Below are 27,309 nucleotides of genomic sequence, written 5' to 3' on the forward strand. Positions count from 1 at the left end.
CGCTTGTAAACGATGTGTGTGAAACAGACAGACAGGTTCTGTGCACTCATCCTCACTGCGCTTGTAAACGATGTGTGTGAAACAGACAGGCAGGTTCTAATGAGTGCACTCAGCCTCACTGCACTTGTAAACGATGTGTGTGAAACAGACAGGCAGGTTCTAATGAGTGCACTCAGCCTCACTGCGCTTGTAAACGATGTGTGTGAAACAGACAGACAGGTTCTGTGCACTCATCCTCACTGCACTTGTAAACGATGTGTGTGAAACAGACAGGCAGGTTCTAATGAGTGCACTCAGCCTCACTGCGCTTGTAAACGATGTGTGTGAAACAGACAGGCAGGTTCAATGAGTGCACTCATCCTCACTGCGCTTGTAAACGATGTGTGTGAAACAGACAGGCAGGTTCAATGAGTGCACTCATCCTCACTGCGCTTGTAAACGATGTGTGTGAAACAGACAGGCAGGTTCTAATGAGTGCACTCAGCCTCACTGCGCTTGTAAACGATGTGTGTGAAACAGACAGGCAGGTTCAATGAGTGCACTCATCCTCACTGCGCTTGTAAACGATGTGTGTGAAACAGACAGGCAGGTTCAATGAGTGCACTCATCCTCACTGCGCTTGTAAACGATGTGTGTGAAACAGACAGGCAGGTTCTAATGAGTGCACTCAGCCTCACTGCGCTTGTAAACGATGTGTGTGAAACAGACACACAGGTTCTAATGAGTGCACTCAGCCTCACTGCGCTTGTAAACGATGTGTGTGAAACAGACACACAGGTTCTAATGAGTGCACTCATCCTCACTGCGCTTGTAAACGATGTGTGTGAAACAGACACACAGGTTCTAATGAGTGCACTCATCCTCACTGCGCTTGTAAACGATGTGTGTGAAACAGACAGGCAGGTTCTAATGAGTGCACTCAGCCTCACTGCGCTTGTAAACGATGTGTGTGAAACAGACACACAGGTTCTAATGAGTGCACTCATCCTCACTGCGCTTGTAAACGATGTGTGTGAAACAGACAGGCAGGTTCTAATGAGTGCACTCAGCCTCACTGCGCTTGTAAACGATGTGTGTGAAACAGACAGGCAGGTTCTAATGAGTGCACTCATCCTCACTGCGCTTGTAAACGATGTGTGTGAAACAGACACACAGGTTCTAATGAGTGCACTCAGCCTCACTGCGCTTGTAAACGATGTGTGTGAAACAGACACACAGGTTCTAATGAGTGCACTCATCTTCACTGCGCTTGTAAACGATGTGTGTGAAACAGACACACAGGTTCTAATGAGTGCACTCAGCCTCACTGCGCTTGTAAACGATGTGTGTGAAACAGACAGACAGGTTCTAATGAGTGCACTCATCCTCACTGCGCTTGTAAACGATGTGTGTGAAACAGACACACAGGTTCTAATGAGTGCACTCAGCCTCACTGCGCTTGTAAACGATGTGTGTGAAACAGACAGACAGGTTCTGTGCACTCAGCCTCACTGCGCTTGTAAACGATGTGTGTGAAACAGACAGGCAGGTTCTAATGAGTGCACTCAGCCTCACTGCGCTTGTAAACGATGTGTGTGAAACAGACAGGCAGGTTCTAATGAGTGCACTCATCCTCACTGCGCTTGTAAACGATGTGTGTGAAACAGACACACAGGTTCTAATGAGTGCACTCAGCCTCACTGCGCTTGTAAACGATGTGTGTGAAACAGACACACAGGTTCTAATGAGTGCACTCAGCCTCACTGCGCTTGTAAACGATGTGTGTGAAACAGACAGGCAGGTTCTAAAGAGTGCACTCAGCCTCACTGCGCTTGGGAAAACACATGTCCTGCCTGGGGAGGGAGAGGCACTGATATATATATATATATATATACAGTATACATACAGTACTGCGCAAAAGTCTTAGGCACCCTAGATTTTTAAATAATGTATAGTATATATCTGGTCTTAGATATTTATTTTTTCTTTTCTGCATTAGTGTGTCAGTAGAAAAGGGCAAATTTGAGGTTTCCGAACAAGAATTTTCCAAAAAATGAAATTTTACAGATACATTTTTGTATTTTGTTAAATAAAGTAATATTTTAAGTAATAGACTACTTCTCAGATAAAAACTTGATCAAGGGTCTCTGGGATTACCTAGAGAGCCAGAAGCAAGCAAAACAGCCAAATTCTGCAGAAGAACTGTGGAAAGTTCTCCAAAATACTTGGAACAACCTACCAGCCGATTTTCTTATAAAACTGCCGGACAGTGTACCTAAGAGAATTGATGTAGTTTTAAAGGCGAAGGGTGGTCACAACAAACATTTATTTTATTTAGTTTTTAAGTATTTACTGCTCTTTATATTATTTTTTTAGATATATATAACCTTTCATTTCATTATTTTTGAAAGCACCTTAGTTGTACAGCATTTTTTTACAGGTGCCTAAGACTTTTGCACAGTACTGTATATATATATATATATATATCAGTCAGATAACAGAGATGATAACACAGATGCTCACAGTTGGGATGTAGCACATTGTGTGTGGTTCACAGGTAAGTGCGTAGGGAATGTGACGTACAGGTGAGTGTGTAGAGACTGTGACATACAGGTGAGTGTTTAGGGAATGTGATGTACAGGTGAGTGTGTAGGGAATGTGACGTACAGGTGAGTGTGTAGGGAATGTGATGTACAGGTAAGTGTGTAGGGACTGTGACGTACAGGTAAGTGTGTAGGGAATGTGCTACACCTCCAGGGATAGTATTTCAATGTATACCACTGATTTATATAAACAGAACAAAGCAAATGAAATGAATACACAATTATTCACCCTTTTGTTATGCGATATTAATAAGACTGTAACAGCATCATTAGTACTGATGTGGGATTAATCCACATCAATAATACCTGCGGCCTGCTGTTGTTTTGCGTCTGAGATAGAGTGAATGGGTAATGTGTATCAGCAACAGACAAGTGTGTGTGTATGTGTGTATGTGTGTGTGTGTGTGTGCATGTGAGTGAGTGTGTGTGTGTGTGTATGTGAGTGTATGCGTGTGTGTGTGTGCATGTGAGTGTGTGTGTATGTGTGTATGTATGTGAGTGTGTGTGTGAGTGGGGGAGTGTGTATGCGAGTGTGTGTGCATGTGAGTGTGTGTGTGTATGTTTGGGAGTGTGTGTGTATATGTTTGTGAGTGTGTGTCTATGTGTGTATGTTTGTGAGTGTGTGTGTGTGTGTGCATGTGAGTGTATGTGTGTGTGTGTATGCATGTGAGTGTGTGTGTGAGTGGGGGAGTGTGTATGCGAGTGTGTGTGTATATGTGTATGTTTGTGAGTGTGTGTGTATGTTTGTGAGTGTGTGTGTATGTGTATGTTTGTGAGTGTGTGTGTATGTGTGTGAGTGTGTGTGTGAGTGGGTGTGTGCATGTGTGTGAGTGAGTGTGTGTGTGTGTGTGCATGTGAGTGTATGTGTGTGTGTGTATGTGTGTGTACATGTGAGTGTGTGTGTATGTGTATATGTTTGTGAGTGTGTGTGTATGTGTGTATGTTTGTGAGTGTGTGTCTATGTGTGTATGTTTGTGAGTGTGTGAGTGTGTATGTTTGTGAGTGTGTGAGTGTGTATGTTTGTGAGTGTGTGTGTATGTTTGTGAGTGTTTGTGTATGTGTGTGTAAAGTGAATGGGTAATGAGTATCAGCAGCAAACGCAGTTAGATGCAATGTGTGTGTTTATGTGGGTCTAGCTCTGTGTAACACAGTGAACAATAAAGACATTTCATAAAAAATATTTCATAACCCCTGTCCTATGGACTCAACAGGTCTTTGTTGCAGGTTAAACTCAAATGAGTCATATTTGATTCCAGTGTTAATTAGACTAATGATAAACAGTGATAAATGATAAAATGATAAATGAGGTGGGCGGGATCTGCTACAGCTTTGGTTTTGGTTTAGGCTTAATTTCTAATAAAATACTTTTAAGAATACAAACCATTCTACATTTATGACACAAACAGACCTTGGCCCGCCCACATACTCTATGCCCAGTCTAAACACAGAAGAGGTCATTCCAGGGAAGGTGTCGTTTCCTACACTCTGCGAGACTGTAGTGCTTGCAGGCGGATAGAAGAGTAACCATTAGCCACTGGTACCATGGCACATACAACCGTTACTGTTACCCACAGTAACCATCGCCCAAGGTCATCTTTACCCAGAGTAACCATCATTCTGGTAACCTCCCACACTAAGTAATTATCTAGTAACTACCTCCCACATTAACTATCACCCACACTTACTATTGTTCACAGTTGCTATTGTCCATAATAATTATCATCCACAGTAATCCACATGTATATGCATATTTGTGTTTGTGTATGTGTGTGTGCGCGCACACATGCATGCATAATTGTGTGTGTATATGAGTTGTGTGTGTGTGTGTGTGTGTGCATGTGTATTTGTTGTGTTTTTGTGTGTATATAGATAGATATACACAAAAGGACAACATCACAACAACATCAACACAATTAAATCACTGAGCTAGTGCAGGGAAATGGAAATTCATACCGGTGCAAATGTGCACACCCTTGCACATTTGCACACTTGCACATTTGCACAGGCATGAATTTCCATTTCCCTGCACTAGCTCAGTGATTTAATTGTGTTGATGTTGTCGTGATGTTGTCCTTTTGTTTTCTGTCTTTATGTGAACCCTGGCTGCAAAACAAAGTTCCCCTAGTGGGACAATAAAGATAACCTTGAACCTTGATCCTTCAGATAGATAGATAGATAGATAGATAGTTAGATGCGTATCAGCATGCGTGTGTTGTGTATGTGTGTGTCTGTGTGTGTTTGTGTGTGAATACATGTGTGTGTGTCTGTGCGGGTTTGTGTGTCTGTGTTTGCGTGTGTCTGTGTGCGTGCGTGTGTGTCTGTGTGTGGGTGTGTTCGCGTACATGTGTGTTTCCGCGTGTGTATGTGTGTGTGTGCGTGTGTGTGTGTATGTGCTGTGTGTGTGTTTGCGACAGTGTGTGTCTGTGTGCATGTTTGTGTTTGTGTGTGTGAGAGTGTGTGTGCGTGTGTGTGTGTGCGTGTTTGTGTGTGTGAGAGTGTGTGTGCGTGTGTGTGTGTGTGTGCGTTTTTGTGTGTGTGAGAGTATGTGTGCGTGTGTGTGTGTGTGTGCATGTTTGTGTGTGTGAGAGTGTGTGTGCGTGTGTGTGCGTGTTTGTGTGTGTGAGAGTGTGTGTGTGTGTGTGTGTATGAGCCCTGCCTGGGTAACTCATCACACAGAAGCTATAGTCCTTATAAATGAGACACCAGAAGAGTATTTATTCCCCGAGGAAGCAGTGAAATGTCATTTATCATTTCTGACGCACCTTACAGAACAGAGCCAAATCATTTCCTCCAACAGAGGCGCATTGTGCTTTAACTTCCCGCTGTGAGACGCCTCTCTGCCGCTGCAGCTATTAAAACTAAATATTTGGAATTTGGGCGAGGGTTCGATTCCTGTCCCTCACAGCCCAGCGAAATACATCACTCTCAGCTGGAGAGTAATCTCTCCGCTTTGAGCGATCAATTTCAATCTCTCACCGCGGGCTGCACATCTCCGAGAGAGCGGTCTCTGTGGAGAGAGCGCGGTTATTACAGTGCGCCTCGGTCCAGTGCTGCAGAGAGCCTGACAGTGATGAAGTGAGCAGCTCCAAAAGATGAAAACATGTTTTGAAGCTGAAAAGTAATACTCTGGCTTACTAACATGGATTGTTTCCTAATTCTGATCAATAGAGCGATTGCCCTTCAGTGGGAGAAGAGCAGGTACGCCCCGCTCCTCAACCAGACGAGAAGATTGACTGTAACCACGGCGTCTGGACATCAAGCCGCTGAAACCACACAAATCTCCCGCCCTGAAGGATTATGAGCCAAATCAATAATCAATAATGCACATTTCTGCCTGTGTTAATGAAGTAAAATCAGTGAAAGAAGACTCCTTCAGGAGGAGCAGATTGTCTACATCAGATGTTTACAGCTTGATGAGCAAGGGGACCCTGCAAGCCAATCTCACACAGCAGCATGTAAATGTGAAGTCAACATCAGCATTATACATGTATGGATATCTACAGTGAAGAAGACAGGATCTTTTGGTGAAACGTTTGGGACCTTACTGACAAGCTTTTTGTTCCATTTCCCCTGGGACAAAATGATGGAATTAGTCTGCACCTGGCTCTGGAAAACAAGATCAATATTTTGGATGAAGCTCTAATAAAAGCAGACCTGGTTCTGAACATTTATATATAACTATCTAAAGAAGCATATAAACACTGAACACTGCTCTCTGCACATACAGACTGTCCCTGAACACTGCTCTGCACATGCAGACTGTCCCTGAACACTGCTCTGCACATACAGACTGTCCCTGAACACTGCTCTCTGCACATACAGACTGTCCCTGAACACTGCTCTGCACATACAGACTGTCCCTGAACACTGCTCTGCACATATACAGACTGTCCCTGAACACTGCTCTGCACATGCAGACTGTCCATGAACACTGCTCTGCACATGCAGACTGTCCCTAAACACTGCTCAGCACATACTGCTCTGCACATACAGACTGTCCCTGAACACTGCTCTGCACATGCAGACTGTCCCTGAACACTAGTTTGCACATACAGACTGTCCCTGAACACTGCTCTCTGCACATGCAGACTGTCCCTGAACACGAGTTTGCACATACACACTATCCCTGAACACTGCTCTGCACATACAGACTGTCCCTGAACACTGCTCTCTGCACATAGACTGTCCCTGAACACTGCTCTCTGCACATAGACTGTCCCTGAACACTGCTCTGCACATACAGACTGTCCCTGAACACTGCTCTGCACATACAGACTGTCCCTGAACACTGCTCTCTGCACATACAGACTGTCCCTGAACACTGCTCTGCACATACAGACTGTCCCTGAACACTGCTCTGCACATATACAGACTGTCCCTGAACACTGCTCTCTGCACATACAGACTGTCCCTGAACACTGCTCTCTGCACATAGACTGTCCCTGAACACTGCTCTGCACATACAGACTGTCCCTGAACACTGCTCTCTGCACATAGACTGTCCCTGAACACTGCTCTGCACATACAGAATGTCCCTGAACACTGCTCTGCACATACAGACTGTCCCTGAACACTGCTCTGCACATACAGACTGTCCCTGAACACTGCTCTGCACATACAGACTGGCCTGAACACTGCTCTCTGCACATACAGACTGTCCCTGAACACTGCTCTGCACATGCAGACTGTCCCTGAACACTGCTCTGCACATACAGACTGTCCCTGAACACTTCTCTCTGCACATACAGACTGGCCTGAACACTGCTCTGCACATGCAGACTGTCCCTGAACACTGCTCTGCACATACAGACTGTCCCTGAACACTGCTCTGCACATACAGACTGTCCCTGAACACTTCTCTCTGCACATACAGACTGGCCTGAACACTGCTCTGCACATGCAGACTGTCCCTGAACACTGCTCTGCACATACAGACTGTCCCTGAACATTGCTCTCTGCACATCAGACTGTCCTTGAGCCATCAATATTCACACAGCTATGATAAATTACTAATGACATTAACATGCGTGTGATTAGTATTATGGGCTGTCTTATCTTGCTGACCAATCATGCGTCAGCCTGCAGAGCAGCTGGTCAGTCCTTTAGGTTTTCTCTCTTTCTCACTGAATTCTGTGCTAAAATCTTCCAGAACTTTCTGGCTGGCACAGCGCTAAAGAGCGGGCAGTGGAGCTATACTTCATAAACATCAGTGAAGCTGAAATGAGCTCTCTGACTAAAAGCTCAGTATGACAGGTCTCACTGGTACAGCAGCAGCGGGAACCTTCCAGAAACTTCTGCTAATTTCCAGACAAAGGACACTTTATATTGCATTATATTTCCAGAAATGTATTTTTAGAAAACAGTGAGGAGAGAGTAAATCTTCTCAGAGTGTTTTTGTAAAACATATGCGGTTGTAGTGTTGGCAGGATTAAAATTTGTATATTTTTTATTTCTTCCAGCAGAAATAATATTTGTAAATATTTCTGTGCATGTGCTGCAATGAATATGAAGAGCACACATATGGTAATTTTACACATATAAGTAATTACTGTATTGTAATCAATGATGTCTAACTCTGCCATTGGACCAAACATGATCTCCCCAATTTCAGACGACCCATGAAACTGAGCGTGTGCAGACAGCTAATCAATGCGCTTGTAAATACAACTTTACAGTGATCGTTAAATGCTAATCAAACGGACTGCTTTTCTAATGTTGAATTCATGAGTGCTTCAAAACACAAAATAAAAAATAGAAAATCCCCAACCAGCTTACACATTCATACATGTGGCCCGAGATCCATTAACTCATGCTATTTAATAATCTAGGACAGCAAGCAATCACACTGCAAACACATTAATAATTCTTTCTGACATGTTTATCCAAAAAGCACACTAGTAATTAATGTATGTACTGACGTACACATTCTTATATATTCTGCACTTTTCCACCCATTTAGAATGAGAGGAAAGGGGCTTTATGCAAACTGGTGCGGTCTGAGTGCTTACTCACGTAAAGGGAAACGCCTGAAATTTGTGTGGGTTTGTGTGTTATTATCTTCATTAGAAGGCTGGCCCATCATAGCTGGGACATGTGAAATCAGGGACCGGCAGGGGGTCTGAGCCCAGCACACAGGGGTTTGAGCCCAGCACACAGAGGGGTCAGAGCCCAGCACACAGAGAGGTCAGAGCCCAGCACACAGAGGGGTTTGAGCCCAGCACACAGAGGGGTCAGAGCCCAGCACACTGAGGGGTCAGAGCCCAGCACACAGAGGGGTCAGAGCCCAGCACACAGAGGGGTCAGAGCCCAGCACACAGAGGGGTCGGAGCCCAGCACACTGAGGGGGTCCGAGCCCAGCACACAGAGGGGGTCTGAGCCCAGCACACAGAGGAGTTTGAGCCCAGCACACAGAGGGGTCAGAGCCCAGCACACAGAGGGGTCTGAGCCCAGCACACAGAGGGGTCAGAGCCCAGCACACAGAGGGGTCAGAGCCCAGCACACAGAGGAGTCTGAGCCCAGCACACAGAGGGGTCGGAGCCCAGCACACAGAGGGGTCGGAGCCCAGCACACAGAGGAGTTTGAGCCCAGCACACAGAGGGGTCAGAGCCCAGCACACAGAGGGGTCTGAGCCCAGCACACAGAGGGGTCAGAGCTCAGCACACAGAGGGGTCAGAGCCCAGCACACAGAGGAGTCTGAGCCCAGCACACAGAGGGGTCAGAGCAGAGCACACAGAGGAGTCTGAGCCCAGCACACAGAGGGGTCTGAGCCCAGCACACAGAGTGGTCAGAGCCCAGCACACAGAGGGGTCAGAGCCCAGCACACAGAGGGGTCAGAGCCCAGCACACAGAGGGGTCCGAGCCCAGCACACAGAGGGGTCAGAGCCCAGCACACAGAGGGGTCAGAGCCCAGCACACAGAGGGATCCGAGCCCAGAGGGGGACACAGTAACCCTGCCTTGCTGGCACCATTTCATTAAAACGTGCCCTTAATTGGAAGTGATTGTCTTTAAAGTGACTCTCTCTCATCTTAAGCAAAAGCAGAGACCACAAAGCACACATATGCACGTGCACACACACACACACACACACATATGCGCAGGTGCGCACACACACACACACACACACACACACACACACACACGTATATATACAGTATACACACACGTACACGAACACACACATGCACGCGCACACTCAAAAAATTCATTTTGTAAAAACTACAGGATGGAATGAAGAGTTGGTTGAAACCTGTAACTGTAACAGTCTATATCAGTCATTAAAATCCACACTTGCATGGATCAAAAGCATCAAATCATTAATCCCCCAATTAGGCACGCAGCAGTGCTGTGGTTTTAAAAATGCATTACTGATGTATTAGAGAACCGATGCACCCAGAATCACACAAATAGCAGCAAACTAGCACAGAGCCAGCCTCCAGAGGGAGATTAATAAAGAATCTGAAGAATGACTGATCACTCTTCAATAAATTTATAATCACCCACTCTCTCGTACAGAAGCCTTTCCAGCACATCAGGCTGAACAGGTGTTATCAATCAAGGTGTGCTGTGAATATATCAGCCTCTGTCATCTCCAGCCAATCAGCAGCCTGAGGGCTGAGACCCTTTAGACCAGGACAGCCTGAGATCCACGTCATCCATCTTTCCACTGGATTCAGTGCTCTCCTGAGTGTACACTATATACTGTGCTCTCCTATGAGTGTACACTACTGTATATATTGTGCTCTCCTATGAGTGTACACTATACACTGTGCTCTCCTATGAGTGTACACTATACACTGTGCTCTCCTATCAGTGTACACTATATACTGTGTTCTCTTATGAGTGTACACTATACACTGTGCTCTCCTATCAATGTACTCTATATACTGTGTTCTCCTATGAGTGTACACTACTGTATATACCGTGCTCTCCTATCAATGTACACTATATACTGTGTTCTCCTATGAGTGTACACTACTGTATATACCGTGCTCTCCTCTCAGTGTACACTATATATTGTGCTCCACTATGAGTGTACACTATATACTGTGCTCTCCTGAGTGTACACTATATATTGTGCTCTCCTACGAGTGTACACTATATACTGTGCTCTCCTATGATTGTATACTAAATACTGTGCTCTCCAATGAGTGTACACTATATATTGTGCTCTCCTATGAGTGTACACTATATATTGTGCTCTCCTATGAGTGTACACTACATACTGTGCTCTCCTATCAGTGTACATTATACACCGTGCTCTCCTATAAGTGTACACTATACACTGTACTCTCCTGAGTGTACACTATATACTTTATTCTCCTATCAGTGTACATTATACACCATGCTCTTCTATGAGTGTACACTATACACTGTGCTCTCCTGAGTGTACACTATATACTGTGCTCTCCTGTCTGTGTGTCTGTTATAAACATACTGCAGTCTGTGTGTCACAGGAGGGAATTGTGTAATTATTTCCTGCAGTGCACAGTAATTTACCACACATTACAGTTACATTTCAGTAATTCAGATTCAGTTCTATGTTCCAGTTATAGATCAATAGAGTGTCAGCCCACACTACATGTACAGATATGACATCACTTTTATATTTCACTAATATTATGTTATTAAAAACAAACATGGAATAAGAGTAAAACGACAGTGAAAAGTGGTGGGAAAATGAGACTGTGCTTCATGGAGCCACATACTCATTTCAGAGACACTTAAAGCACATTTAAACAATCAGAGAAAATAAATATGATTCAGCATGCAATTATGTTTAGTGTCTGTGCATGAACTGCACTGACGCGCATCATTTGTTTTATAATTGTTATTATTTATAGGATAATGACCTTTTTTCTCCTCTCTTTTCACTCAGTAAGTGATGGCTAATTTGGAAATCTAATTGTGAGTAAAGTCAATTCTCTCTCAGCTCTGTAGTGACTCTACAACATCATCCAGCATGTGAATGATACGTTTCCCTGCACAAACTAAAGCACAGCCAGAGTCACAGCTGTCCTCACTACAGCCAATCATAGACGAGCAAACTGTGGGATGGCCAATCAGAGACAGGAAAAACTTGCATTGGCCAATAAGAGACAGACAAACCTCAGCTCAATAAGAGACAGGCATATCTTGGTATGGCTAATACGAGATGGGCATATCTCGGTATGGCTAATATGAGATGGGCATATCTTGGTATGGCCAATGAAAGATAGGAAGGAGAAAGGGGGTGGTACCTGGTACTCGTTGGGCCAGAAGGTGCTGACGGCCAGTTCGGCACGCAGCCAGTCCCGGCCTGTTGGGCTGGTGACGTTCCAGATGGGGTTGGCCAGCGGCCCCTTGTTGACTTTGACCAGGATGTTGAGAGTTCCGGGGCTGGAGCCGTCTGCGGAGGTCAGCAGGTAGTTGAAGTCGATGCAGTGCGTGTCGTTCTTCTTCATCACCGGCAGCAGCAAGCGTGCCTTCTCCCCAGCATCATGCTGTGAGGAGTCCACCACCATATAGGACCCTGAGACACCAGGAGAGAGACCACCATTATACAGGTCCCTGAGACACCAGGAGAGAGACCACCACCATATAGGACCCTGAGACACCAGGAGAGGGACCACCATTATACAGGACCCTGAGACACCAGGAGAGAGACCACCATCATACAGGACCCTGAGACACCAGGAGAGAGACCACCATTATACAGGACCCTGAGAAACCAGGAGAGACCACCATCATATAGGACCCTGAGACACCAGAAGAGAGACCACCATCATACAGGACCCTGAGAAACCAGGAGAGATCACCATCATACAGGACCCTGAGACACCAGGAGAGAGACCACCATCATACAGGACCCTGAGAAATGAGGAGAGAGACCATTGTCATATATGAGCCTGAGAGACCACCACATATAATACCCAGAGAAACCAGGAGAGAGACCACCATCATATGTGAGCCTGAGAGACCACCATCATATAATACCCAGAGAAACCAGGAGAGAGACCACCATCATACAGGACCCCGAGAAACCAGGAGAGAGACCACCGTCATACAGGACCCTGAAAAACCAGGAGAGAGACCACCATCATATAATACCTGGAGAAACCAGGAGAGATACCACCATCATATAAGACCTGGAGAAACCAGACATACGGCATATTTTCTAATATATTTACTGTTTTTCAAAAAATCAGTTCCATGCTTTCAAATTTTCACCTTCATTGTACTGACACAGACCTAAAAAACGGACAAAAGTAGCTCTGCAGTTGTGCAGTCATTGTTAGTCTAATTATAAACAGCTTAAATGCAGTGTAAACACACAGGTCCTTGCTGTGCACCTGCACCTCAGTGGCAGTGTACACCTGCAGAGTTAGAGGACTCATGCCATTGTGATGTTCAGGGAAACTAGGACACAGCTGGGGGTGTGGAGCCTCCACTCAGCCCGCAGACACCAGTGAGATCTGCATGAACACGCCGCTGTGTCTGCAGAACGCAGCTCACAGGAGCTGCAGCTCAAGCACAAACACTAGCCTGCTTTTACACAAGACACAGTTCTATATTCTATAATGCAATATTTACACATATTATTCTATATCATATTTAATATGCTATATCATACACACTCAGGGCCAGAGCAGGGGGTGCATAGGAAGTTGCAGCACAAACGCATGCAACGCATTGCAGCATCACATCGCAATACTGCAGCACAGGAACACAACGCCGATGGAAAAGAGAGACATTCGGAGTGACATCACAAACAAAATGAAGCAATTACGGCAAGGAGACGGTGTAAAGAAAATGCAGCAGAATGTCCAGGACCGTATTAAACAACCTCTCCTACAATACACCCTCCTGACCACCCTAATCAGGACCACCCTACTGACCACCCTAATCAGGACCACCCTACTGACCACACACACAAGACAGCTGTTCAAACTCAGGACCATCCTACTGACCACACACACAACAAGACAGCTGTTCAAACTCAGGACCATCCTACTGACCACACACACAACAAAACAGCTGCTCAAACTCAGGACCATCCTACTGACCACATACACCCAACAAGACAGCTGTTCAAACTCAGGACAGCATTTTTATCCTAACTGCTAGCTGAAGCTAGGTCAGTCATTAACATTGCCCCTGCAGCCTGGGTGGGTTAGTATTGCCCCTGCAGCCTGGGTGGGTTAGTATTGCCCCTGCAGCCTGGGTGGGTTAGTATTGCCCCTGCAGCCTGGGTGGGTTAGTTTTGCCCCTGCAGCCTGCGTGGGGCCCATCACTGTGCTGCTGAGTTCACAGAGGAGGGAGGGAAGACTCTCTCCTGTCTTATTCCGTTCAGGCTCTGTGCTCTGCATGATCAGGCTCTGTGCTCTGCATGATCAGGCTCTGTGCTCTGCATGATCAGGCTCTGTGCTCTGCATGATCAGGCTGTGTGTTCTGTGTGTTCAGGCTCTGTGCTCTGTGTGTTCAGGCTCTGTGCTCTGCGTGTTCAGGCTCTGTGCTCTGCATGATCAGGCTCTGTGTTCTGTGTGTTCTGCCTCTGTGGTCTGTGTGTTCAGGCTCTGTGTTCTGCGTGTTCTGCCTCTGTGGTCTGTGTGTTCAGGCTCTGCGTGTTCAGGCTCTATGTTCTGTGTGTTCAGGCTCTGTGCTCTGCGTGTTCTGCCTCTGTGTTCTGTGTGTTCAGGCTCTGTGTTCTGCGTGTTCTGCCTCTGTGGTCTGTGTGTTCAGGCTCTGTGCTCTGCGTGTTCTGCCTCTATGTTCTGTGTGTTCAGGCTCTGTGTTCTGCGTGTTCTGCCTCTGTGGTCTGTGTGTTCAGGCTGTGTGTGTTCAGGCTCTGCGTGTTCTGCCTCTGTGTTCTGTGTGTTCAGGCTCTGTGTTCTGCGTGTTCTGCCTCTGTGGTCTGTGTGTTCAGGCTCTGTGCTCTGCGTGTTCTGCCTCTATGTTCTGTGTGTTCAGGCTCTGTGTTCTGCGTGTTCTGACTCTGTGGTCTGTGTGTTCAGGCTCTGCGTGTTCAGGCTCTGCGTGTTCTGCCTCTGTGTTCTGTGTGTTCAGGCTCTGTGCTCTGTGTGTTCAGGCTCTGTGTTCTGCGTGTTCTGCCTCTGTGGTCTGTGTGTTCAGGCTCTGCGTGTTCTGCCTCTGTGTTCTGTGTGTTCAGGCTCTGTGCTCTGTGTGTTCAGGCTCTGCGTGTTCAGGCTCTGTGTGTTCAGGCTCTGTGTGTTCAGGCTCTGCATGTTCTGCCTCTGTGCTCTGTGTTCAGGCTCTGTGCTCCGTGCGTTCAGGCTCTGTGTGTTCAGGCTCTGTGCTCTGCGTATTCAGGCTCTGTGTGTTCAGACTCTGTGCTCTGCGTGTTCAGGCTCTGTGCTCTGCGTATTCAGGCTCTGTGTGTTCAGACTCTGTGCTTTGCGTGTTCAGGCTCTGTGCTCTGTCTGTTCAGACTCTGTGCTCTGCGTGTTCAGGCTCTGTGTGTTCAGGCTCTGTGCTCTGTCTGTTCAGACTCTGTGCTCTGCGTGTTCAGGCTCTGTGTGTTCAGACTCTGTGTGTTCAGGCTCTGTGCTCTGCATGTTCAGGCTCCGACGGCCTCCGCATGTTTGCAAGAGAGAGCTCCTTATTATCACACCTTTAATAGAACTTCAGCGGGGCAGCATCAGCACTCCGAAAATTACCACCTGCTTTCAGGAGCTCTTAAAATCCGCACGCAGAGTGAAGTCACAATTAAGACACGCTTTGGTAAATTAGACAGAATACTTAACTGGGTTAATTTACTAAATCGCCCCCTGTTTTAGTGCATTCACCCCAGGAATACAGATGCATGAACAGATTTAACTGAGTAGGCCAAGAACAGCAGATCAAAGTATCCTGTAATAGTGATTTTAACTCATTGTTTCCATTTAGTAAAAGCAAAGCAGATACTGTGACCTTGCACTGGCCGTTTTATTGATTGGAAAGCAGACACAATCCTTTGGTAAATCTGTGCTCAGTATATTACACACAGGATCTTATAAAATACTCAGTATATGACACAAAGGAAATATGCTGCATTGTTCATTGTCATTCAGGACTGAATAGATGTTCCTTACTCTCTCAGCAGATGCAGCAGAGAATGACCTTTGTCCCATAACAGAAATGCAGGTATAAAACGTATGTAAAATAGCCCTGCGTTCTCAAACACCTGAGAGCTCCAGCACTGTGACTGCAGGCCAGCAGGTGTGAGCAGATGTCAGCGAAGCAACTCATGATCAGAGACAGACAAAACTCACTTTATTCCTGCTGACACAGAATGACCACCCACTGCCATACGGATCAGTACCAACAGCACAAAATTATATATATATATATATATATATATATATGTATACACTCACCGGCCACTTCATTACGTACACCTGTTCAAATGCAAACTGCACCCTTTAACGCAAATATCTAATCAGCCATTCACGTGGCAGCAACTCAATGCATTTAGGCATGTAGACATGGTCAAGATTATCTGCTGAAGTTCAAACCAAGCATCAGAATGGGGAAGTCCCAGAACACAGCAGACAAGTGCAGAATCATTTTTAAAAAGGAGAACTGGCCAAGAGATCAAGCAAGTGCAGGGATTCAGGGCATTACAAACACAGTCAGAATGTATCAGTGTGCTTTTAAATACTGCATCATTCCAAACACAGTCAGAATGTATCAGTGTCAGAATGTAACAGTGTGATTTTAAATACTGCATCATTCCAAACACAGTCAGAATGTATCAGTGTCAGAATGTAACACTGTGTTTTTAAATACTGCATCATTAAAAATACAGCCAGAATGTAACAGTGTGATTTTAAATACTGCATCATTCCAAACACAGTCAGAATGTATCAGTGTCAGAATGTAACACTGTGTTTTTAAATACTGCATCATTAAAAATACAGCCAGAATGTAACAGTGTGATTTTAAATACTGCATCATTCCAAACACAGTCAGAATGTATCAGTGTCAGAATGTAACACTGTGTTTTTAAATACTGCATCATTACAAATACAGTCAGAATGTATCAGTGTCAGAATGTAACACTGTGTTTTTAAATACTGCATCATTACAAATACAGCCAGAATGTATCAGTGCCAGAATGTATCAGTGTGATTTTAAATACTGCATCACATCACACTCATGCGTCTGAATTCACTGAATGCTGCATTTTAACTTTTTAACACTGTACAGAGTGTCTCTCTGTACAGTGTCTTCATCCATTTGATTTTTGATGGGATTGAGAATGTGATGTAGGCAGCTGTGTAACCTACATGTAACAGTTAGGGAACTGAGTTTGAAACGAGGTTGTAGGTATGATTCCCAGGGTGCAATTGTGATGTACTCTAGAGCTGCACACAGTAAATACCCACCTGTGTAAGAGTTTGTGCATTAGCTGCATACGGTGCTCTGCCTGAGAGTGCCTGTGAAATGCCTGAAATGACGGATTTTAACAAATAAAACTAAAAAGATTTTGGCTGTAGCTCATTGGCTTATTTTCCCAGCAAGCTCCTCACCTCCCCTGACTGCTCCCCCAGCATGCTTTGTATGAAAGTGCAAGATAAACATGCTCTGCATCTGCAGCATGGACTGCAGGCCCCGCAGGGACGGGGGTGGGGGTGGGGGGGCAGGTCTCCCCCATTGCATTCTCTTTCCTTTCTTTTGAAAACTTAACTAAAGCGTGAAGACAGGGCAAAACAGACTCTGGCTTTCCCCCGCTTTGGACGGGCTGATGGAGTGGAAGTGGGCCCAGTGCTCTGCGGAGGAAACTCAGCATGCAGGAGGGTGCCAGAGAAACAGGTGGGATGCAGAAGAAAAGCAGACTCAAATCTGTGAGGAGCGAAGAGAAGTGAACCATTCACAGCCCTGATTATGGCAACGGCCATCTTAAAGAGGTACTGAAATAATGCCTTAGCCACTGCACCCCATTGCACCCCACCGCACCCCACTGTACCACACAGCACCCCACAGCAAACCACTGCAACCTCACTGCACCCCATTGCACCCCACTGAATCCCCACTGTACCCCACTGCACCCACCTCCACTGCACCCCATTGCACCCCACTGAATCCACACTGTACCCCACTGCACCCACCTCCACTGCACCCCACTGAATCCACACTGTACCCCAATGCACCCCTCTGAATCCCCACTGCACCCACCTCCACTGCACCCCACCGAATCTCCACTGCACCCCCACTGCACCCCACTGTACTCTACTGCACCCCACGGCATCCAGAGCCAGCTGTTGGCATAAACATGTAGTCATTTAGGGCCACACATTTTAATTATATGGTATTTTAATTTGTGTGTCTGCGATTATGGGTTCCCTGACCTGTGATTGCTTCTGTCACCCTCTTGCCCCCCTGGTCAGCGATTGCACCACCCCCTCCCCTCACCCACTCCCCCTCGCCTCGACAGGCTCTGACAGAATTCTTGTTTAGGGCCCAAAACCCTGCAGTTGACTGTTTCCCTGCTAAACCAACTCCTCCTGCTGAACCCACTCCCCCTATTGAACCCACTCCTCCTGCTATATCCCTACTGAACCTACTCCTCCTACTGAACCCACTCCTCCTACTGAACCCACTCCTCCTGCTAAATCCCTACTGAACCCACTCCTCCTGCTATATCCCTACTGAACCCACTCCTCCTACTGAACCCACTCATCCTGCTATATCCCTACTGAACCTACTCCTCCTACTGAACCCACTCCTCCTGCTAAATCCCTACTGAACCCACTCCTCCTGCTATATCCCTAATGAACCCACTCCTCCTACTGGACCCACTCCTCCTACTGAACCCACTCCTCCTGCTGTTTCCCTGCTGAACCCACTCCCCCTACTGAACCCACTCCTCTTACTGAACCCACTCACCCTATTGAACCCACTCATCCTGCTATATCCCTACTGAACCAACTCCTCCTGCTGAACCCACTCCTCCTACTGAATCCCTACTGAACCCACTCCTCCTGCTGAACCCACTCCTCCTACTGAATCCCTACTGAACCCACTCCTCCTGCTGAACCCACTCCTCCTGCTATATCCCTACTGAACCCACTCCTCCTACTGAACCCACTCACCCTATTGAACCCACTCATCCTGCTATATCCCTACTGAACCAACTCCTCCTGCTGAACCCACTCCTCCTACTGCATCCCTACTGAACCCACTCCTCCTGCTGAACCCACTCCTCCTACTGAATCCCTACTGAACCCACTCCTCCTGCTGAACCCACTCCTCCTACTGAATCCCTACTGAACCCACTCCTCCTGCTGAACCCACTCCTCCTGCTATATCCCTACTGAACCCACTCCTCCTACTGAACCCACTCACCCTATTGAACCCACTCATCCTGCTATATCCCTACTGAACCAACTCCTCCTGCTGAACCCACTCCTCCTACTGCATCCCTACTGAACCCACTCCTCCTGCTGAACCCACTCCTCCTACTGCATCCCTACTGAACCCACTCCTCCTGCTGAACCCACTCCTCCTGCTATATCCCTACTGAACCCACTCATCCTGCTGTATCCCGCTGCAGGTAAAGGTACATTGCTGAACATGCAGTCACTGTGCAGTCACTGTGCAGTGGTGTCCCGTGCGCATAAATGCACAGTGACAGACGGGGGGGGGGGGGGGGCACACTGTAATCCTCTCTGCGGCTCTGTCAGATTTTAAATCTGCATCACAAAGGCAGCAGCTGCCTGTCCCATGGAGTGAATTTTGGGGTGGGGGACCCCTGTGCCAAATGAGCAGTGGAGCAGAGGCTGGTGATATGATTGGACGGGTGTGAACCACATCGCGCTCCAGTTAAACACTGACTGAGTGAGAGGCCACTGTACTGTACATGCTGAAAAAGTACAATAAAGGGAAAAAAGGAAATTAGAGCAAACTGCAGAGTCAAATAAAATGGACCAACTTCAGCCATACAATCCCTATATAACAAACATTTTCAACCATCCAGCCCACAGACACAACTTCAGCCATACAGGCCCTATATATGCATCAGACATCACAAATGGAAAATGGCTCTGTCCGTGATTCTGTCTGTAATTCTGACCATAATTCTGTCCATTGTGACATCTGCAGTGTTGTTTAAGATTCTCTGTCTGTAATGTTGTAAATGGAGTGTGACTGATGCTGAACTGAACTGGACTGATGCCAAAGAATCTCAGCATTTCAGTGCCAGTGTCAGTGCAGGTACCAGCGCCCAGGCCAGCGCCAGTGCCAGTCCCAGTGTCAGTGCCAGTGCCAGTCTCAGTGCCAGTGCCAGTGTCAGTGTCAGTGTCAGTGCCAGTCCCACTGCCAGTCCCAGTCCCAGTGCCAGTACCAGTGTCAGTGTCAGTACCAGTCCCAATCCCAGTGTCAGTGCCAGTCCCACTGCCAGTCCCAGTGCCAGTGTCAGCACCAGTCCCAGTGCCAGTGCCAGTCCCAGTGCCAGTGCCAGTCCCAGTCCCAGCAACAGCAACAGTTTGATTTGACAGTGCCAGTGTCCAATCACATAATTCAGTTTCACTTCCCCAAAGGTGAGCCAAAAGGCAGTAGTAATGACTGAGGGTGGCTGATGACGTTGTCTGGATCTCCGATGAAAAGACTTCAGCTTCACAGGCTGAAAGAACTGTAGGAATGTGAGAATTGCAGTGATTTATTTCTCACTGTATAAAAGCTGTAATTTCATTCAAAAGAAACGAGATTGAATTTTAGGTTCTCAGAGGGAAAAAGTCATTGGCTGCCAGTACACAACGTTCCTAAAACAGCACTGATGACACTCAGAAATAAGATTATCATCAGTCTGCGAGATGGCCGCCACCAATCATGGCTAGCAGAGAGAAAAGATAGGTCGGTTTCTGCCTGTATGACAGCTAATACGGCTCATTTCTAACAGGTAACCGGGTGGATTTCTAATATTGTAGCACAGTAAAACTAATCCTTTCTTCGTTGGGCCTTTATTCCATATTTTGACCAAGCAACCCATTAGGATCCTGACAACCATGAGGACTCAGCCATGTTAGTATAAATCAGTCACATGATCACACACACCAGTGCTCATAGCTAAAGGGGATTTCCCACCAGGAAACAGAAACTGCATTGATCCCCACCCGTCTGGCCAACTGTCCCGCTGTGAGAGTGAGAGGGTTTAACCTTTTAGTTTCAGTACGTACTGATTCCGGGAAACAACAACACCAACAACAGCAATCTAGCTAAGCTAAGCAGCCAGCTGTCTTCAGAACAGCATCAGATAATGGAAACATCAGACACAAGACAGAGACGGCATCCATGTGAGTCATAGAGTATCATGTGCCCTCAAAAAGTACGGTAAAATCATTTCTGAGGGCACTGTATGGCATGTAGAGCGAATTTCGTTATTTTTGCTATAAACATATGGCATTCGGATTTGAGATCTAAAGATGAATATAAAGCAAAAAGACAGACAATCAGCTTTCATATAATAGTATTTACATGCGTATACGGGTTACCATTTCGCAGAAACATCTGTTTTTGTATTGCGACCCCCCATTTCACCTGTGCAAAAAGAAGTTCTTTCCTTTTGCACGGGTTGTTCACGCATAAAAGAACAGTGGGCATCTAGTCTTGTTTCATTCTGTGGAGAATGCATTTGGAGTCAGAAGGCATACACCATCATGAAGACCAGAGGACTAACTATAGTGGAAAAACAACTAATCTGTATGCTGAGAGGACAGGAGAGTTCATTAAGAAGGACAGCACAGAAACTATTATATCAAGTACAGCAGTTTGGAAAGTCATGTAAAAGAAAGAAACCACAGGTGAACTCAGAAATAAACACTGTACAGGTCTCTAACCCTAACCCTAACATCGTACAGGTCTCTAACCCAAACCCTAACACCGTACATGTCTCTAACCCTAACCCTAACCCTAACACCGTCCAGGTCACTAACCCTAACCCTAACCCTAACACCGTACAGGTCTCTAACCCTAACCCTAACACCGTACAGGTCTCTAACCCTAACCCTAACCCTAACACCGTCAAGGTCTCTAACCCTAACCCTAACACCGTACAGGTCTCTAACCCTAACACCGTACAGGTCTCTAACCCTAACCCTAACACCGTACAGGTCTCTAACCCTAACCCTAACACCGTACAGGTGTAGTTAATGACAGAGGAACCCTAAGAGCTGTGAAAAAAAACCCTAAAAACAACAGCCAGTGACATCACCAGCAGTCTCCAGAGGCCAGGGGCGAAAATATCACAAACCACCATACACAGAAGACATTGAAAGGATTTATAGAGGTGACACTGCAAGATGCAAACCTATCATAAGCAGCAAGAATTGAAATGCCAGATTAGAATTCACCAAAAAAATACAGATATGAGCCACTACAGTTAGCCCAAAATAAGTTTTTACCAAAGCGATGGAAACCCAAAAGTGTGGAGAAAGGAAGGAACAGCACCATGATACAAAGCACTCCCCCCCCCACCCCCCCCCCCCCCCCCCCCTCCACCCCCCACCTATGAAATACGGAAGGGTCATTCAATAGCTGGCACTTTTTAGCAAGACAGTGACCCCAAACACACTGCCTACACAACCAAAGCATTCACCAGTGGAACAGAGAGGAGAGTATTGGACTGGCTAAGTCCATGCATCTCACTCGCCTGAAGAGGACACTGAAGACAGAAGCCCCCTGAAACAAAGACCGACTGTAGTGAAGGCCTGGAAAGGCATTTGCAAAGAAGTGGGTCACACACCAGATGCAGTTATTGCAATAAAGAGCTATGCATGTATGGGACCAAATATTAGACTTTGATTTTCTTTTAAGTTCATCTATTAACTTCTGCACAAATGAAAATGGAGGGATTCAACACAAAGTCAGCTGTTTCTGCAAAATGATGAAACATATGCATGTAAATACCATGAAACAAAAGCTGATTGTTGATAGTTTTTCTCATATTCATCTTTCAATCCTAAATACTCAAAAATAAATGCTTAAAGAATGTAGCATATAACTAATTTCACTCTATGGTTCCCATAGTTAAATTATGACTGGACCCGCAGCAGTGATTTGAAAATAAATGGAAGAGCTGAATGTGCTATAATTTCAGTGTCACCCTATGATGGACTGGCGGCCTGTCCAGGGTGTAGTCTTGCCTCTTTCCATGCTGGGATAGGCACCAGCCCACCTATGACCCTGACCAGGAATGAGTGCGTTAGATAATGGATGGATGGATGGATTTTTAGTATTATTCAGTATCTGCATTTGAGCAGAAAAAAGTGACAGTTACATTTAATTGTGAGTTAAAAGTTCAGGTTAAAGTTTAAAGTGTTGACTTGAAATAATCAGCTCTACTAATAAAGTCTTTCAGAGACTTTTACCCAGAAAAGCTGAGGTTTGTCTGAAAGCAGCTGGGATCTTCCACACCAACAGAAGCTTGGTGCACTGCTACCTGCAGGACTCATTTCATTACTTTAAAACATTCCCTCCGGGTCTCACAAATATTACAAATAATATCATCACAATACTCCAGCTTGGAGCACATAATTGGTGCTGTAATTAATTTTCTAATGCACCTCTCTATATTAAATATTTATACCTCAGCCTCCTTTGAAATCAAAATATAGGCTTGTGGGAAATCATATCTTGAATTCATAAACTCAAAAGGAATAGTTACAAATCCGTTTATTCCTTTGTAAAGCTATTCTCCCACTGCATATATATACTGTGTTTTCATTGGTTTAAAGTTTAATCCTCAGCCTTCCCTGCTGTCACGGTGCTGCAGTTCCACCACCGTTCTCTGGATGAAGCCTGAGAGTTTATATTCAGTCTGGGAGGAAATTAGTAGACCGGAAATTCCCCATTGGCTTCACTAGTTTTGGGTGAACTTTCACATTGACTGATGCGATGGAATTTGGGATTTCACTACATGAAAGATCTTGCTATTGGAATTCACCTGTCTGGATCTGCACTGGCAGCATGAGAATTCACCTGTCTGGATCTGCACTGGCAGCAGGGGAATTCACCTGTCTGGATCTGCACTGGCAGCAGGAGAATGCAGCTGTCTGGATCTGCACTGGCAGCAGGAGAATGCACCGGTCTGGATCTGCACTGGCAGCAGGAGAATGCACCTGTCTGGATCTGCACTGGCAGCAGGAGAATGCACCTGTCTGGATCTGCACTGGCAGCAGGAGAATGCACCTGTCTGGATCTGCACTGGCAGCAGGAGAATGCGCCTGTCTGGATCTGCACTGGCAGCAGGAGAATGCACCTGTCTGGATCTGCACTGGCAGCAGGGTCCCAGAAGGGACTGGTTTTGTTTAATGCAGATGCTTTCGCACTAAGGTTGTCCTGACCGTGATCAGTTTTCTGTTGAAACATTTTCCAGCCATGCGATACAAATCTACGGCACAGGGAGTTCTTCATAAGTCTCCCCAGTAATAGTATTGAGAATGTAAAGAGCAGAATCTCTGACTCCATCTTGCTGAAGGCAGTAAATGCTGCAATTACAGGAACCCATTTCCCCAACATTTTCCCCCGAATCCTCCCCCTCATGTGACCAGACACTGCACAGCTTCAGCGTCTGCACATTTTATATGCAGAAGGCTCGTCGGATATATCTTGGATATACTGGAAATAAAATAAAGATCTGAAAATACATCTGGAAAAAAAAAGATGTTAAAAAAGTGTAATGCGTTGATGCAAACCTCTGCCGACCATAACCCCATGAAGGAGAATAAAGACCCAGGATCCAAGTGAACTCACCTAGGGGCAGCTGGGAGGACAGGTATGCTGCTTCCTGGGCACTGATGTGCGTCCAATCGAAGTCATCGTACGGCTCCTGCTGGTAGTCACACTGGGCGGGGCCATCGTCGAAGGCACAGCCCCCTGAAAGACACCCATCCACAGTCAATCTAACTGCAAAGCGCTTTCTGCTTTCTGCTGCAGTTATTTATACAGCACAGAGAGCCAGATTCAATCAAACACGCTCACTCTGCTGAAGGACATAACACAGTTCCATCAAACCCTCCATATTAATCTGGTGCCTGCTCTCAATAACAGCGGCTCTGCCTGCATATCTGCTGGCTCAGGCAAACAGATTCTTCACAAAGGTTAAGTTCACTTGCTCTTTAAAAAAATGCTCCCACTTCCAGCCCAGGCACACCAAACAACACCCGTTCCAGGTTCTTTGATTTTACAGCCCTAAAGATATAAATTTGATAGAATAGCAACTTTATCCTGATTGAATTTCATATGTCCTTAAGCTAGCAAGCATGTTGGATTGGATCCTAACCTGGGGAGTCATGAAAAACAGAATACAGTACACACATGTCCCAATAACACTGTGCAGTACACACGTCCCAATAACATTGTACAGTACACACGTCCCAATAACACTGTACAGTACACACACGTCCCAATAACACTGTACAGTGCACACGTCCCAATAACACTGTACAGTACACACACGTCCCAATAACACTGTACAGTACACACATGTACCAATAACACTGTACAGTGCACACATGTCCCAATAACACTGTACAGTACACACATGTACCAATAACACTGTACAGTGCACACATGTCCCAATAACACTGTGCAGTACACACGTCCCAATAACACTGTGCAGTACACACGTCCCAATAACACTGTACAGTACACACGTCCCAATAACACTGTACAGTACACACACGTCCCAATAACACTGTACAGTGCACACGTCCCAATAACACTGTGCAGTACACATGTACCAATAACACTGTACAGTGCACACATGTCCCAATAACACTGTGCAGTACACACGTGAGTTTAATATGCAGTGAGGGTGTAAGCATTTAATGTGTAGTGATCGTATAAGAGTTCAATGTGCAGTGAAGATATGAGCTTAATGTGCAGTAAAGGTGCAGTATAAGAGTTTAATGAGTTTAATGTGCAGTGAAGGTGCAGTGTAAGAGTTTAATGTGCAGTGAGCGTGTAAGAGTTTAATGTGCAATGAAAGTGTAAGAGTTCAATGTGCAGTAAAGGTGCAGTATAAGAGTTTAATGTACAGTAAAGGTGCATTATAACAGTTTAATGAGTTGAATGTGCAGTGAGCGTGTAAGAGTTTAATGTGCAGTAAAGGTGCAGTGTAAGAGTTTAATGTGCAGTGAGCGTGTAAGAGTTTAATGTGCAGTGAGCGTGTAAGAGTTTAATGTGCAGTGAGCGTGTAAGAGTTTAATGTGCAGTGAGGGTGTAAGAGTTTAATGTGCAGTGAGGGTGTAAGAGTTTAATGTGCAGTAAAGGTGCAGTATAAGAGTTTAATGAGTTTAATGTGCTGTGAGCGTGTAAGAGTTTAATGTGCTGTAAAGGTGCAGTGTAAGAGTTTAATGTGCAGTGAGGGTGTAAGAGTTTAATGTGCAGTAAAGGTGCAGTATAAGAGTTTAATGAGTTTAATGTGCAGTGAGGGTGTAAGAGTTTAATGTGCAGTGAAAGTGTAAGAGTTTAATGTGCAGTAAAGGTTCAGTATAAGAGTTTAATGTGCAGTGAGCGTGTAAGAGTTTAATGTGCAGTGAGGGTGTAAGAGTTTAATGTGCAGTAAAGGTGCAGTATAAGAGTTTAATGTGCAGTGAAAGTGTAAGAGTTTAATGTGCAGTAAAGGTTCAGTATAAGAGTTTAATGTGCAGTGAGCGTGTAAGAGTTTAATGTGCAGTGAGGGTGTAAGAGTTTAATGTGCAGTGAGGGTGTAAGAGTTTAATGTGCAGTAAAGGTGCAGTATAAGAGTTTAATGAGTTTAATGTGCTGTGAGGATATTATAGCGTAATGTACAGGTGGAAGATGCTGACTCCACAGGCCACAGGGCTTGTCTGTCACAGCCGTCGTACATCAGATATGCGTGTGAATGAAATGGCGTCATAACCAGAGAACAGAAAGGAGCCAAACATCATAGGAAACCCAGCCAGCTTCCCTGAGTAACCCAACCTGCACCTCCCACAGCTCAGCACGGCAGCAATCTCAGCACCCCCCACCTGCACACACCCCCACCCCCCACCTGCACACACCCCCACCCCCCACCTGCACAAACCCCCATCCCCCACCTGCACACACCCCTACCCCCCACCTGCACACACCCCCACCCCCCACCTGCACAAACCCCCACCCCCCACCTGCACAAACCCCCACCCCCCACCTGCACACACCCCCACCCCCCACCTGCACACACCCCCACCCCCCACCTGCACACACCCCCACCCCCCCACCTGCACACCCCCCACCCCCCACCTGCACACACCCCCACCCCCCCACCTGCACACACCCCCACCCCCCCACCTGCACACCCCCCACCCCCCACCTGCACACACCCCCACCCCCCACCTGCACACACCCCCACCCCCCACCTGCACACACCCCCACCCCCCCACCTGCACAAACCCCCACCCCCCACCTGCACACAACCCCACCCCCACCCCCCACCCCCCACCCCCCACCCCCCACCTGCACACAACCCTACCCCCCACCTTCACACACCCCCACCCCCCACCTGCACACACCCCCACCCCCCACCTGCACACACCCCTACCCCCCACCCCCACCTGCACACACCCCTACCCCCCACCTGCACACACCCCCACCCCCCACCTGCACACACTCCCACCCCTCACTTGCACACACCCCCACCCCCCACCTGCACACACCCCCACCCCCCACCTGCACACAATCCCACCCCCCACCTGCACACAATCCCACCCCCCACCTGCACACAATCCCACCCCCCACCTGCACACC

At 46.5% G+C, this 27,309-nt stretch overlaps 1 protein-coding gene across 14 annotated transcripts in view; it reads right to left on the bottom strand.

The window, feature by feature from the left end:
- The window catches only part of LOC118213718 (receptor-type tyrosine-protein phosphatase kappa-like), a 163,320-nt gene that overhangs the window by 99,401 nt on the left and 36,610 nt on the right, over window positions 1-27,309 (bottom strand). For all 14 annotated transcript variants that reach the window (XM_035392917.1, XM_035393518.1, XM_035393153.1 and 11 more), the window contains 2 exons: window positions 24,310-24,432; window positions 11,820-12,091 (listed from right to left, as the gene is read on the bottom strand). In XM_035392917.1, coding sequence (XP_035248808.1) covers window positions 11,820-12,091; window positions 24,310-24,432 — 395 coding nt within the window. The remainder of the gene's footprint in view (window positions 1-11,819; window positions 12,092-24,309; window positions 24,433-27,309) is intronic.

Source organism: Anguilla anguilla, chromosome 1 (assembly GCF_013347855.1).
Source record: "Anguilla anguilla isolate fAngAng1 chromosome 1, fAngAng1.pri, whole genome shotgun sequence".
NCBI lineage: Eukaryota > Metazoa > Chordata > Actinopteri > Anguilliformes > Anguillidae > Anguilla > Anguilla anguilla.